Source organism: Antrostomus carolinensis, unplaced genomic scaffold (assembly GCF_000700745.2).
Source record: "Antrostomus carolinensis isolate BGI_N321 unplaced genomic scaffold, ASM70074v2 scaffold12788, whole genome shotgun sequence".
Taxonomy (NCBI): domain Eukaryota; kingdom Metazoa; phylum Chordata; class Aves; order Caprimulgiformes; family Caprimulgidae; genus Antrostomus; species Antrostomus carolinensis.
The window spans coordinates 36,203-49,588 of record NW_010335065.1 but is presented as its reverse complement, the minus strand read 5'-3'; the positions used below and the strand labels follow the sequence as shown (position 1 = coordinate 49,588).

Sequence of the window (13,386 nt, the reverse complement as noted above, 5' to 3'; positions counted from 1 at the left end):
GCGGCGCGGGGAGGCATCTCCGGAGATGGTGGGAGACTTATAGACAATCTCGGCGCCGTGGTCCGTCTTGGCTTTGGCGTTTTCACGGAACGTCAGCTTGTGAGTCTCAATCTGCAACGAGAGGAGAGGGCGCTGAGCGGGGAGGAGGGAGGACACCATCCACAAAGGTCTTTTTTTACCTGCAAACCATCGGCTTGGTCACGGCTGTTGTGGGAGGAAAGCTCAGTTCATTGGCCCCAGTGCCCCCAGTGCTCCCAGTCCTCAGACACATCCCTTCCAGTAGCCCACACAGGGAACGGGCACAACCGGAGGGGATGGCAGGACTGGAGCATCTCGGGATGCTGCCAAATCCTTCCCCAGTGCCCAGGCCTGGCGTGGTGATGGGTCCCGGGCACAGGCACAAGCTGGGCTGCTCCTAGTGCCCTGGCAGAGATTTAGGGAGGGGGTGGGACCCCCACACGGTGCATCTGGCTGCTGTAACCCACGGCCCAGCTGGGCACAAACCGCTGCTCCCACCAGCCAAACCCCTCTCTCCCGGCGAGTGTGAGGGCCGGGGAGGGGAGGGGAAGTGGATGGGGTTTGCTACTTACTGGTGCCCTCCCCAGCCGAGTGCAAGGCTGGGGGCTGGCTCTCCGGGGGGGTGGGTGGCTCCAGCACCAGGGACTGGAGCCCAGCGGGGTCTGGGCTTGGGGTCCGAGCAGTCTGGGGACGGGTCTTGTCTTCCTTGCCTTTCTCTCTCTACAGGTGAAGAAATCCACCCAGGGTGGTGGGGTGCAAAAAACGCATCAGCAACAAAAAATCCCAAGATCCAATAAATGTCAACCAGAAGGAAAAAGACAAAAAAATAAAGACAAGAAAGAGAAAACTGGGGAGAAAAAGATGTGGAAAAAACAGGGCCATTCACTGGCTCATAGGAAGAACAGTGGCAACACCCTTGAAAATCAATTCCCTCTCCAAAGGGTGAGTTCTTCAAACTATGGCCCAGTGAACGTGCTAGGATATGAAAGAATCATCACTGTAATCATAAAAATGATGTAAATGGGCTCAGTGAAGCACAGGGCAGTCTGATGCGTAGCAGCAGTGAGAGAGAGGTAAGGAAGTCAAGCGATCCCTCAGTCAGAGGCCAGTGCACCGCTGGGAGATGAAGAGCTGGGAGGTGGACAGAGAAAAACGTGGCCAAGAACAAAGTGCCAAAATACAGGAGCCAAAACAGAACTTTCCCCTCCCACTGAGAAAAAAAAAAAAGTGTTTGAAAAACAAGCAAGATAAAAACCACTTTTCCCTGGAGAAATTCAAGCGTGTCACCAGGCTGGAGTCTCAGCTCTGCGCTCACCTGCTCTCCCTGCTCCTCTGCCTGCAAGGGACCTGGCTGTCCTCGAAGTGAGGTTGCAGACGTATGTGACTGAGCTGAGACTTACTGTGAAGTCACCATCAAAGCCTCTGGCAGGATCAGCTTACCCCAAGTTCAGTATTTCACCTGACCTAACTGGCTTTTGTCTTTCAATTTAAATCCCCCAAATGCACACTGCTCCCTCTGCAGAGTCTCAGCTGGGAGGCAGAAGAGATCACCTTCCTCCTGAAGTGACAGCCTCCCGCAAAGTCACCTTCTCTAAATAAAGCCAAAGCCTTTAATGCTCCACTTCCACTGGGGAATCAACACCCGTGCAGCACCCTGAGCTGCCAGCTTTGTGCCACGCTGCTGGGAGTATCTGGCAATGCAGAGTGCAAAAGCAGCTGCTGATGGTGGCACCACTTAACGGGAAAGGTTTGAGACACAAACATGTTTCTGCAGAAGCTTCAGAGAACAGCAGAAAGAGCAGGAAACCACAGGTGAGGATATGTTCACACTCACTCAGGTGGCCATGGGCCAGGGAGAGGACAGAGCTGCCATCCTTGCAGCTCTGCCACGACTGTGCTCCAGCACCAGGCTGAAATGCAGCCCAGGAGCCCTCGGCTCTGCTGGCCGGAGCAAGCCCCTGGCAGGAGGATGAGCTGGTTGTCTGGGCAGTGGCTGAGCGGCCCGTCCCTGGGCAGGGAGCTTTTTGTCCTCTGAAGGACAAGTGTGCACAGAGCACCCCACCTAAAACACAGGCAGCAAAGTGTTTGAAGGGCTGGAGTAGAAGTGCTGCCTGGCAAGCAGAGAGGAGAGGCCGTGTGAGCTGAAGATGAGCTGGGTGAGCAGGACCTTCTCCAAGTCCAGACTTCAACCAGGTCTCTGCTCGCGTGCCCGCTGGCAGGGCAGACAGACCCCTGCAGCAGAACAGCGTGCCTGCTCGCGGCCCAGTGCCCCTTTACCTTTTTATTTCCTCCTCCAGGGACGTGGCTGATGTTATCTAAGGACCCGATTTTCGATTGCACCTTATCTTTGAAGTCCAGTTTCTCAGATTTCACCTCCACCTGGCCACCGCCTGGAAGAGAAGAGCACGAGCAGGGTTAGCTCCTGTGGCAACCAGAGTGGGCTGGAGAGAAAGCACTGAGGTCTGAGCTGCTGCTCAGAGGTGGCTCAACAGAGGGTGAGGACCAGGAAAACAGCAGCACGAGGGACCCCGTGGTGATTTGGGAAATTCAGGAGCCAGGGCAAGTGGGAATCAGCGTAAAGAGACTTTCCAGAGGATGCTGTGCAGAGCTGACAGCCACCCCGATGTTTTATAGAGCCAAGGGAAGGGAGCTAACCTTATTCCCCTAAACACCAGCACTTCCCCCTATTTATTCCCAAATATTTCCCATTTACAGCGGTGTGCTGGCACACAGGGGTGTTCATGAACCAGACCAGATCCCTCCCCTGCTACTGAGTAGTCAGGTAGACTGGAGAGGGTCTTGCCAAGACGGAGCTGGTAACAGCATCCAGCACCCCAGGGCTCGCTCTGATGCTTCAGCCACTATCCCACGTGCTCCCTGCACCCCAACCCTCTCCCCATCTCCAGATGAACATCACGACGCAGCCTGTGAGCTCCCAAGGACCAGCACCCAGTGCTGCTGGATGCTGCAGGGTCAGGAGGTACCTGGTTTGTGATGGATGTTGCCCAGGGAACCACATTTGGATGTCACGTGGCTCAGGTCGACCGGCTTGTAAACGATTTGAACCTGTCCATACAAGAATGGAAAAGGTGATGAGTTTATTGCCACCACAGGCAATTTGGGGAGGGGGAGGCACAACACACACCGGCACCTGATCTGGATTCGAGGGAAAGGACAGCTTAAGCCCCAGTAAGATTAATAATACAAAAGAAACCATCATCAGAAATGGGAGATCATTAATGCCCGTGTGCAGTAGCCTCTCTTAACATGTCAGCATGCACAAGATCACCTCTCCACAGAGGGGGGAAGTAGAGGCAATTTTAAAGTGCTTTAAGTGAGAGAGAAAGTGGAGTGGTAATTAATTAAGATTTGCATACACATCATCCAAAAGGAGGAAATATACCAGAGAGAGAATGTAAAAAAATAAATACCTTTTCTGATGTAAAACATAAAGCTTATGTCCACAAAAACTGAAAGAACAGAAATGATCAATGTGCACAGAACTTTTAAAAGAGTGACCAAAATAATGCATTTCTGAAAAATGCTGTAATGGAAATAAAGGTCTAAAAAAAAAACCCCAAAAAAAGGCAAAGCAAAGTCTAAATATCTGGTAGGAGTTCACATAATTTTAATTAAAATGGCAATTATAATATTTTGAACCACAACAGTATTTCACAATACTATGCTCTGGGGTTTTTTTATTTGTTTTACCCATTCCTTCTCTGACCACGGGCTCCAGTAATTCCACCTAAACCGCCCCATTCAGAGACCAGCCCCGGCGCTGTGACGTGCCTGGGCACGGGGCCAGCGGCCTCTTGCGCACGGACAAACCGGGTGACACGAGACGCAGACACAAGGAACGGTTAACGGGGAGCTGTTTAGTGGTTACGTTAGCAGTTAAACACCACACTGGAAAACAACAACGACTGGAGAGGTCTGGGACCATCAGGAGTGTCAGGGATGGCAAATCACAGCACATACACACACCAGGGACACAGCAGGAGCAGGAGACGAGGGGTGAGAAACATCCCCAGACCCCCAGAAATTACCTTGGACTCTGGTTTTGGATTCATATCTGTGTGTGAATCAGTTATTGCTGCAGTTAGGGCTGTGCAGGAGAAATGGGATCATCAACACCTCAAGGTTGGTTCCTACTCACTGGGAAGTGTCTGGCTCTCAGGAATAGGCTGGATTTCAAGGGGAGCACACGCTGCTCTCTGTGTTTTCACCAAGCACCACAGCAGACATGCTGCTCTCACAGATCTCAGGAAGGATGTGCCAGCACCAAAGGGGCCTTTGCAAAGGACTCAACTCCTCCAAGCAGCCGCCAGACCAACGTGGCCAAAAGCCAGCACAAGGGATTCACCTTGGTCACTGCTCTCCATCACCCTGAGCTGACTCAAAAGCCCCGGGGTGAAGGTGCATCCTCCAGTTCTCGTGTTGGCCCCACGTCCACTGGCCCCATCACTCCCAGAGTGAGGTGTTAGACGGTGGTTGTGCACTCTACTGAGAAACAATCACCCCTCCATCATGCAGCCAGGAAAAGGAGAGGGGAACAGAGGTTCGGTGCCACTGTCCCACCAGCACAGAGCCAGCACCCCATGCACACAGCCCTGCCTTGTCTCCCACGCTCACGCAGACCAAAAGGCACATTTGACAGAGAGTGGAAACAGAGAGAGGGGAGAAAAGCAGCCTGAGGTCTAGGAGCACATCGCAGACACAGACATGGAGACAGCGCTGGGGAGAGATCACACGTGTAATGCACTGGCAGGAGGAGAGCTCAGTTCAGTCTGAGGGCAGGAAACAGACCCCAAAGGGACAGCTGGTGCCTTTCTAATCCCAGCGGGACCCCAAAGGGCCTGCGAGCAACTCAGGCACCGCTGGGACCCGGGACTGAATGACTCCCATTTCCAGAGCAAGCAACCAGCAACTGAAACACTTTCTGCTCTCATTCCAGTTCCCTTTTTTGACAGACAGGACTCTATTAACCCTTATCATCCTGCTGGGGAGCAGAAAAGGGTCTTCCCCATTTTAACAAGAAAAGAAAAGGGACACAGAGTCACTTGCCTGCGAAAACCAGTGCCAGAGACCTGGGGATCCCACCTCTCAGCATCAGCAATGCTTAAGTCAACTTTTGCCTAATGCATCACTTTATCAGAGCATCCACTGGCTTTAAAAAAATAAAGATACCAACCCCAGGTTACTGTAGCAACAGCTCATTCCTCTCCAAGCAGCAGTGGCTGGGCAGGCAGTCACTGCTGCCAGCGTCATGGAGGATTAAGACATGGTGGCCATCAAATCCCTGTGGTCACTTGTTGCCCCTTGATCAGAGGAGCCCCAAGGCCCAGCTCTGCCACCAGGACAGCCCGTGCAGCCACACTCTGTCCATGTCAGCACACGGCTTTGCTCTGAGCATCCACACCCAGAGCTGAGCTGCTGCTTTCTGTGTCAACACAGCTAGGCAGTGATCACACGATTTTCACTGCTGGCAGAGCCTGGGGAGGGATGACAACTTCCAGCCAAAAATCCAGATAATTCTTAACCCACTGCAGCTGTGAATGCTTGCCCATGGTGTGAGCTCTCAGTGGAGACAACTATGAGCTCACCACCCTGTGCTGAAGCTAATTACCAGCCACAGCACAGATGATTCGTGACGAACACTAACTCCTGGCGTAACAACTGGTCCACCATGCACCAGGCAGTCCAGCCAGTGCAGGACCCTGGGGTAAGAGAGAGCAGAACAAGCATGGAATCTGCTTCACAGAGGTCTGACCTCTGCAAAGCAGCTCCTCTGGCCTGTTAAATAAATGCAGAATGACGTCAAATTGAAGATGGAGGTTGCAAACCCAATTATGTCCCAATGCTTAGGTACCAAGCCCTCTGCAATGCTCAGTTTCTCAGAGAGGGCACCCACAGAGATCAAAAACAGCACAAAGAAAATCCATTGGGAACATCTAAGAGACACCAGAGAGCTTCCTCCAATGGCCACAGACCAGGCACCCACAGACCCTGGGTCACACTGTTTGGGGTCTCAGTGATGCTCCTTCCTTGGTCCATCATATTTCCTGGACCTTTCTCTGTCTCCAGAGAGACCGGTGTAAACCCACCAACCTCTGTGGAGTTTCTCCAGGTTTCTGGCACAGTAACTGAAAGCTGAGTCCAGCTATTTATCTGGGAAATGGCTGGAAATGCCAGCATTCAAATCAATTAACTCAGGATTACTTTAGGCTCAGCCTCCATGGGCGCTGCCTAACACAGACCAGCCACATTCATTAGCAAAGAGCAGCTCAGTATTTGCATGGATCATACTCGCCTGATGGGAATGGGCAGGAACCTGTGCTTTCACGTGTTGTGCAGAGTCATGTGCAATTTAGCAGGGCATTAAGCAATGAGGACTGCGTTTGCTTATAAATCTATCCATCTACTGCATCAGCATCTGCGTCACTGTCTGCTAGAGGCCACCCATCCTGCAGACGATGAGGCATTAAGCCTTCTAGGTAGTGTAAAACCTTCAAGTTAACGGGATGTTTTGTTACAGACATGGTTTCTACAGGGGTCAGTTAGTTCTGTCCATGTCAGGCATGTACAGGACTTGTTAAGGTTCATCTAACCATGTCTTTTGGGTTAATGAGGTTAAATGACAGCACGTCACCAATCGCTATCTAACAGCGGGGTCACTGCAGATAGCATTGGTGGTTTAGTGTATACAACATGCCACTAATAATAAGGATTAATTACAGTGCATTCAAAGTGTGAAGGTACTCACACTGCCTCCTCCCGGGATGTGTTTGATATTATCCTTTGAGCCACACCTGGATTGAACGCTGCTAAAGTCCAACTTCTTATTAACAATCTGCACCTTTGGTAGCCAGAAAAGAGTCATTGCACGTCACCAATAGCTATCTGACGGCAGGGTCGCTGCAGATAGCATTGGCTGTTTAGTGTATACAACATGCCACTAATAATAAGAATTATTATAGTGCATTGAAAGTGTGAAGGTACTCACACTGCCTCCTCCTGGGATGTGTTTGATATTATCCTTTGAGCCACACTTGGATTGAACGCTGCTAAAGTCCAGCTTCTTATTAATAATCTGCACCTTTGGTAGCCAGAAAAGAGCGTGAGAAACAACATGACCATCTGCAGCTTGACCATGGGTTATATCACTAAAACCAGGAACCTGCCTTCCAGTGCCAAGAGCAAAGGAGAATCTCTGACTCGCCGTGGAGATTTGTCTGCTCATGGGTTGGAAATTGAAGATGGAGGTGGGCAGGTTATAGCTAGAGCTTGGAAATGTCTGACTAACAAAGCAGCCCTTGTTTCCAGGCCAGAAACATTAGCAAAAAATCCAGCTCATCCCATTTTCTTTCACTGAACAAAACAGGGAACTTGCTGGGCAGCAAACAGGCTGGAAGGTACCAGTGGTCTGAGACCCAGCTTCTGCAGAGCCACTGGAAGGAGGAAGGATGGAGCTGAGAGAAAAATGCCTGCTCAGCCCCATCTCTCCTGTTGAGCAGCATGTCCCCTCCTCTCTAGGGCAGATACATGTGGCCCCACATTCCAGTAGCTTGAACAGGGTAAACGGGTGCAGCTGGCCGGGGCAGCAGGTTGGAGAGCAGGAGTTGTGTGTCCAACACTGTCTGGGAGAGGACAACTGAGCTCTGGGCTCAAACTCCCTCTACAGTTACAAAGAGAAAAAGCAAATGCTGCCAGGGATGCGGTCCCACACCTGCAGTTTTCTTAACTCCCCTAGAGATGAGATGAAAGGGGCAGCACAGATCCAGCCCAAAGGCAGCTGCTCTACTGCACATTCCTAATGCCACCTCAGGTGGGAGAGCAGCTGGAAATGGGTTGGTGCCACTGGGGAATCGCGTGCCATGCTAACATCCCCTTCCAGTCCCAGGGCCTGTCTGCCCTCTCCCCACACACACACACAGATTTCTGTACTAATTAATGAAGCTGTTTCCCTTTTAGGGCTTGTTTTCCCTATCTGCATTGTAGAAGGGCAGTTATGCTGGTCTGACCTCACGCATAAGAACAGCTTATTCCAGACAAGACAAAGATGAAGATGGTTCCTGCTCCTTCCCCTCCACAGACTTTGTCTTTACAACCTGTGCAAGTATAAACCAGAGGTAAACACAGGTAAACACCAGCAGGCACACAGGCCTGTGCTCCCTCAGGGGAAAGCCTGTCTGAAGCACAACCCTCATGAGAAGAAGAGACACAGCATGCTGCAAGAGAGCAGCATCACATCACACTGCACATGCAGTCCCTGGATGGGAAGGGCCACCAAGCTGGCTGAGCTGGTCACCTCGCTCTCTCTGTTTCAGCCTGTTCCCGGCCTGCTGCTGCAAGATCTCCTCGTTATACCCTGGTTCCTTAGCATGAGAAGCACTAAGGCACCTCCAGCATCATTTTCCAACTTCACATCAACTAATCCTGCAAACTGGGACCCAGTTCTGCTAGACCAGGCTTTGCCAAGAGCAGTTTTCAGTGATCCAGCAACAACACAAGTGCTCAGACAATGCAGAAATACTGGAAGAGATCTGGCCTGGTTGATTCCTGGTGTGTGTGCCCCATGGACCTTTGCTTCTCCAGGCTGGGGGTCTGAGATCTGCATGGAGAGCAGGCTCCAGACTTATCTTCTGGCCACCCTAAGATCAAACTCCTTGGATCAGCTCCTTCTGCCCCAGCTGCAGCCCTTCTGCTAAGAGCAGCCTCATGTCCTATCAAACCCCCAACAGAGCATCCAGCCATTCTCCCCCTGCAAAGAGCAACCAACTGTCCCAAATTCAGCTGTTCTCACTCTTGCACTAACAACAAGAAACGTGTTGCCCAAGAGAGAACCTGACAGAGAAAAAAAAAACCAAACCTGTAAAAGCTTAAAATTTAAACAATTTACAATAAATGGAAAGGTTCTTTCTAAAATTCCTGAAAAACAGTGTTTTGTGGGGGTGGGAGGAAAAATTTACACCTTGTGCTAAGTGGGTAGGAGGGCTGAGGCCTGGGGACATGGGCAGCTGGAAGGACACACTGCTCTGCTCAGGACCAACAGCCAGAGCAGCCTTGCCCAGGCTCCAGAGTCTCCCTGGATTGTAGCACGCAGCCAAATGTGCATTGTCCAGTCAACCACCAACCAAAAATGCATGTAAGGAAATGGAAAAGCATGCTGTTCTTTAAGATGGTGAAGAGAAGCCATCTCAAAGCCTCCCCCGCCATGCCAAAATCAAACATTCAGAGCCACAGAGTTACCTACTCACACCAAATGGCACGCACCCCCTCGGGGAAGGTTTGTTACAGCTCTGTCGCATTAGCAGCCACAGAGCAAGGTCTGCCAGGCAGTGTTCTCCCCGCCCCAAGGGCAGGCAAGCACAAGCACACAGGGACTCCTGACTGCACTGGTCATCAGATGTGAAGTTCTGTCATTTAACATCCGTGTAAGAGCCACCAAGCCTTCACCAGTCAGAGGAACCTGGGGCTTTCATGTCTCCACCCATGCAGCAAGGAGGATTTTATAAAAGCCTCAGGAAAAGGCACACACAGTGCTCTTGGGGCTGCATGGATTAATTAGTTCACACCACTCCCTCATCCAAACTCTCCTCTGCTGGGCTTGCAAAATTCAACAGCAGACCCTCATTCCCAAGAACCTGGAGCATGGAGTTCACTTTGCTGTTCATGAAACAGCTTCTCTGGGAATGAAATGGCTTTAAGCTGAAAGAGGGGAGGTTTAGATGAGATATCAGGAAGAAATTCTTTGGTGTGAGGGTGGTGAGACACTGGAACAGGTTGGCCAGAGAAGCTGTGGCTGCTCCTCCCTGGAAGTGTTCTTGGCCAGGTTGGATGAGGCTTTGAGCAACCTGGTCTAGTGGAAGGTGTCCCTGCTGATGGCAGGGGGGTTGGGACTGGATGAGCTTTAAGGTCCCTTCCAACCCAAACCATTCTATGATTCTATGATTCTATGAAAAGTACTAGTGGTTGAAGGGCCACCAGTTCTGACATTGCCACACTGCATCATGTAGCAAGACAGTGCTTGATGGCAGAATGCAATCCACAACCTTGCCAACAGAGTTGGATCCAAAATCACGACGTTCTGAAAAACATGCTGAGCCTGGGACCCTCACAGGGAGGAGACCATCCTGCCTGCTCACTAATGAAGAAATGGAGGCAGCGTTGAAAGGACTGCTCCAGATCACACAGGATGGGATTCAGAAACACAGTCCTGATTCTGCCACTCTTCAGGGATGCAGATCACAATTTGCTCTCCCTAACTGGACACCGTGAGGGAATGTCATTCCCCTGGCAGCCAGTCCATACATTGACGTGGCACTCCATGAAAGCCACATCACAAGCTCTCTGCAGTCCTCTCTGCGGGACAGCTGTACTGCACTAAGCCAGGCAAGCGATTTCAAGACAAGCACCCAACCCAATCAGCCCCAAAAAAAACCTTCCAAAATCAGAATCAGGCTGAAGGAGATCAGCTGAAGCATGGCTGCCCATTGCTGCACCTCTGGTCCCAGATGGGCTGCTGCTGATCCAGGGAGGGCTCTCCCCTCCCAGATGCAGCATCAAGCACCCACCATCCCTGCAGAGAGGCCCCCCTGGAAAGCAGAGTCCACATTTACCTTGCCACCTCCGGGCTGATGCTTCAGGTTTTCAGTTGAGCCAATTTTGGACTTGACATTTTTCAGATCAGGCATGGGCGCGGCTGACGGCTGGATGCGGCTCTTGGCAGAGGCAGGAGATTTCGGTGGTGTACGAACCACTGCCACTTTCTTGGGCTCCCTGGCTGGTGGGGTGGGCAGAGAGGGAGTGCGGGAACGGCTGCCTGGAGTCCCGGGGGAGCCAGGACTGCTGTAACCACTTCTGTCTCCAGATTTGGGCTGCTCACCTGAAGTTTGCAGACAGAAGGAAGCAAGCACAGGATAAGCAATCTGGGTACACAACCCCTTCCCCACTCACTGCCTGCCTGGTCCCAGGACCCACCCGCTACTCCTAGTGCAGACCATCAGCAAGGAGGAGATGGCTGGACTTTCTTCTACTTCATTTTGAAGCAAAAATTATCATTAAAGGCAATTTCCTAGTATCTCAGAAGGAAGATGGTCTTCATTGTCTGGATTATTGGTAAGACTCCCCACCCGAGCGTGACATTGGCATGCATGGCAAATTACAGACAAAAGACACTCAAACAAAACTATTTTTCTATTAGAAATTTTGAAGCATTTTTAGAAAATTATTAAATGTAATTAAATAAGGCTGATCACTAAGCAGCTTAGAACTGCCCCCAGTCTGAAAAGAAATGGGAAAGGAAATCCTTAAACATCACCTTTCTCAGACTTTGCTGCTGCAGGAGGTGGTTTTTTCTGCTCCTTTCTGCCTGTTTAATGAATGAAAAAGATGCTTAAAAATAATAAAGCTGTGAATTTAATTGATTTAAGGTTTTATGTAGCTCTAGTTAAGTATGAAAAAATATATATTCAGTGAAATGAACCATTTTAATGGAAATTCACAATGCCTGATGATTTCTGGAGTTTTCTTCTTTGAGAATAATGGGCTAATCTCCATTCCTGCAATCAAAGAATTTATCCTCTTGCCTCTGGTCTTTGTGAAATATTGTCAAGAGAAAAGGAAGAGACAGATTAAAAAATTGGAGCTGCCTGTATCTTCCAAACTGGAGGAAATGCCAAAGGGATAAAGCAACTGCCCTGTCCTACACACGGGCAACTATATTAACAGAGCAGATAAAGGCTCACTTCAGAGGAACCATCCCTAGCTCTGCACCCACAGCCCCTGAGAGGGCTGAGCAGCTCCAAATCACCACACAGACCTCAGTCTGGTGCTGTGCATGATCCCAGCCTGCACTGGGCCAAATTTGTTCACTACCCCCACATAATTGCATGGAGAGCCTGGGAACACCACCAAAGCAGAGCGTCCAGAGACAGACACCACGGGAAGGCAGCAGCATGGTGTTCTCACCATCACCTGCTGCTCTCACCATCACCTGCCTGCTCTCACCATCACCTGCTGCTCTCACCATCACCTGCCTGCTCTCACCATCACCTGCTGCTCTCACCATCACTTACCGGAGCTGGGAGGTGTCTTGGGGGCCGTGGGTGTCTTTGCTGGGATGCGCGTGGCGTTGGTCGAGTTCCTCTGAGCCTGCCCGGCTGCAGATCGCGGCGTGGCTGTCTTCGTGCCACCTCTCATCTCCGGGCCCTGGGGATGCAAGAGGGAAAGGTTGATGCAGAGGGAGATCTGCCCAGGGATGTGCTATCACACTTTGTGGATCAGAGCCACACCAGACCCTCCTGCTTCCTACCCTGATAGCCCACAGGAGCACCCAGGGGTTTTCCCTGTGATGTGCCTGTTCACACCCCGTCTCCCATCATGATGCTTGCCACAAGTGCTGCACGGTCGCTCCTGGGCTGGCAGAGAGGCTGTGCCCCTTTCCCATGCCAGCTCTTAGCTTCAGCTACATTATTCACCACACACACAGGCCTGGTTAAAAAGTATGTTCAACTCTTTTGTCTGTTCTCTAAATTTAATCATTTTTTTTCCCCTGTCCTGCTAAAATTTTGTAGAGAAGATAAATAAATCCATCGACTAGACCAAAGGCTCCATGCAAGAGTACAGACTCCAAACACAGAGCAGCACCTCCTTTATCCTCCCCTGTAATACACTCCTGTAACATGTACATCATCTGTAATGATGTGTAAATAGCAATATGCTATTTATTCTCTTCTGATCCTGCAGAAAAGCCTCCCTAAATCCACTGCTTTTTAATGCCACTCTGTGTACCAAAGCTCAGGAAAAACATGCAAGTGAAAATTGACAAGCTGACTGGTGCCAAGGCAGCAGGGAACCAGAGCAGAGCCACCACAATCCTTATCCTGGGAAAACCCTATCCCATTGTCTGCAACCTCCAGCCACTGCTCCTTCCCTCACCATGGGTGTATTTATAAACACCACAAAGGGAAACTTCCAAGCTACTTTTTACATCACAGAATAAGCCATGGATGTGTGTGCATTTCCCATTCTCCGTGTAGCACCTGGTAGATCTGGCTCCAGCACATTTCAAATACATCAGCTGTTTACAGCCAACACACCCATAAAACACAGCATGAAGCTGCAGAACAAGGAAGAGCACGGAAAAGCTAAAGGGACCTGGAAATGCCTCAGAGAGACCAGGGAGCACCCTGCAGCAATGAGATATTTTTGCTCTCACGCAGAGCAAGGGGCCCACATGCTGCTGAGATGGACCCAGTTGTTTCAAACACCAAAACTGGAGCCAAGTCTGGACACAGCCACTGGAATGGGAATCACAGAATCACAGAATGGTGGGGTTGGAAGGGACCTCAGGAGATCATCCCG

At 50.7% G+C, this 13,386-nt stretch overlaps 1 protein-coding gene across 1 annotated transcript in view; it reads right to left on the bottom strand.

The window, feature by feature from the left end:
* Positions 1-2: 2 nt before the first annotated feature.
* Positions 3-13,386, bottom strand: part of LOC104529948 (microtubule-associated protein tau) — a gene marked incomplete at both ends in the record, with an annotated part of 26,478 nt that continues 13,094 nt past the window's right edge. The window contains 8 exons of the mRNA XM_029086594.1: positions 3-111; positions 2,296-2,408; positions 3,003-3,084; positions 6,785-6,877; positions 7,025-7,117; positions 10,641-10,906; positions 11,342-11,392; positions 12,099-12,231. Coding sequence (XP_028942427.1) covers positions 3-111; positions 2,296-2,408; positions 3,003-3,084; positions 6,785-6,877; positions 7,025-7,117; positions 10,641-10,906; positions 11,342-11,392; positions 12,099-12,231 — 940 coding nt within the window. The remainder of the gene's footprint in view (positions 112-2,295; positions 2,409-3,002; positions 3,085-6,784; positions 6,878-7,024; positions 7,118-10,640; positions 10,907-11,341; positions 11,393-12,098; positions 12,232-13,386) is intronic.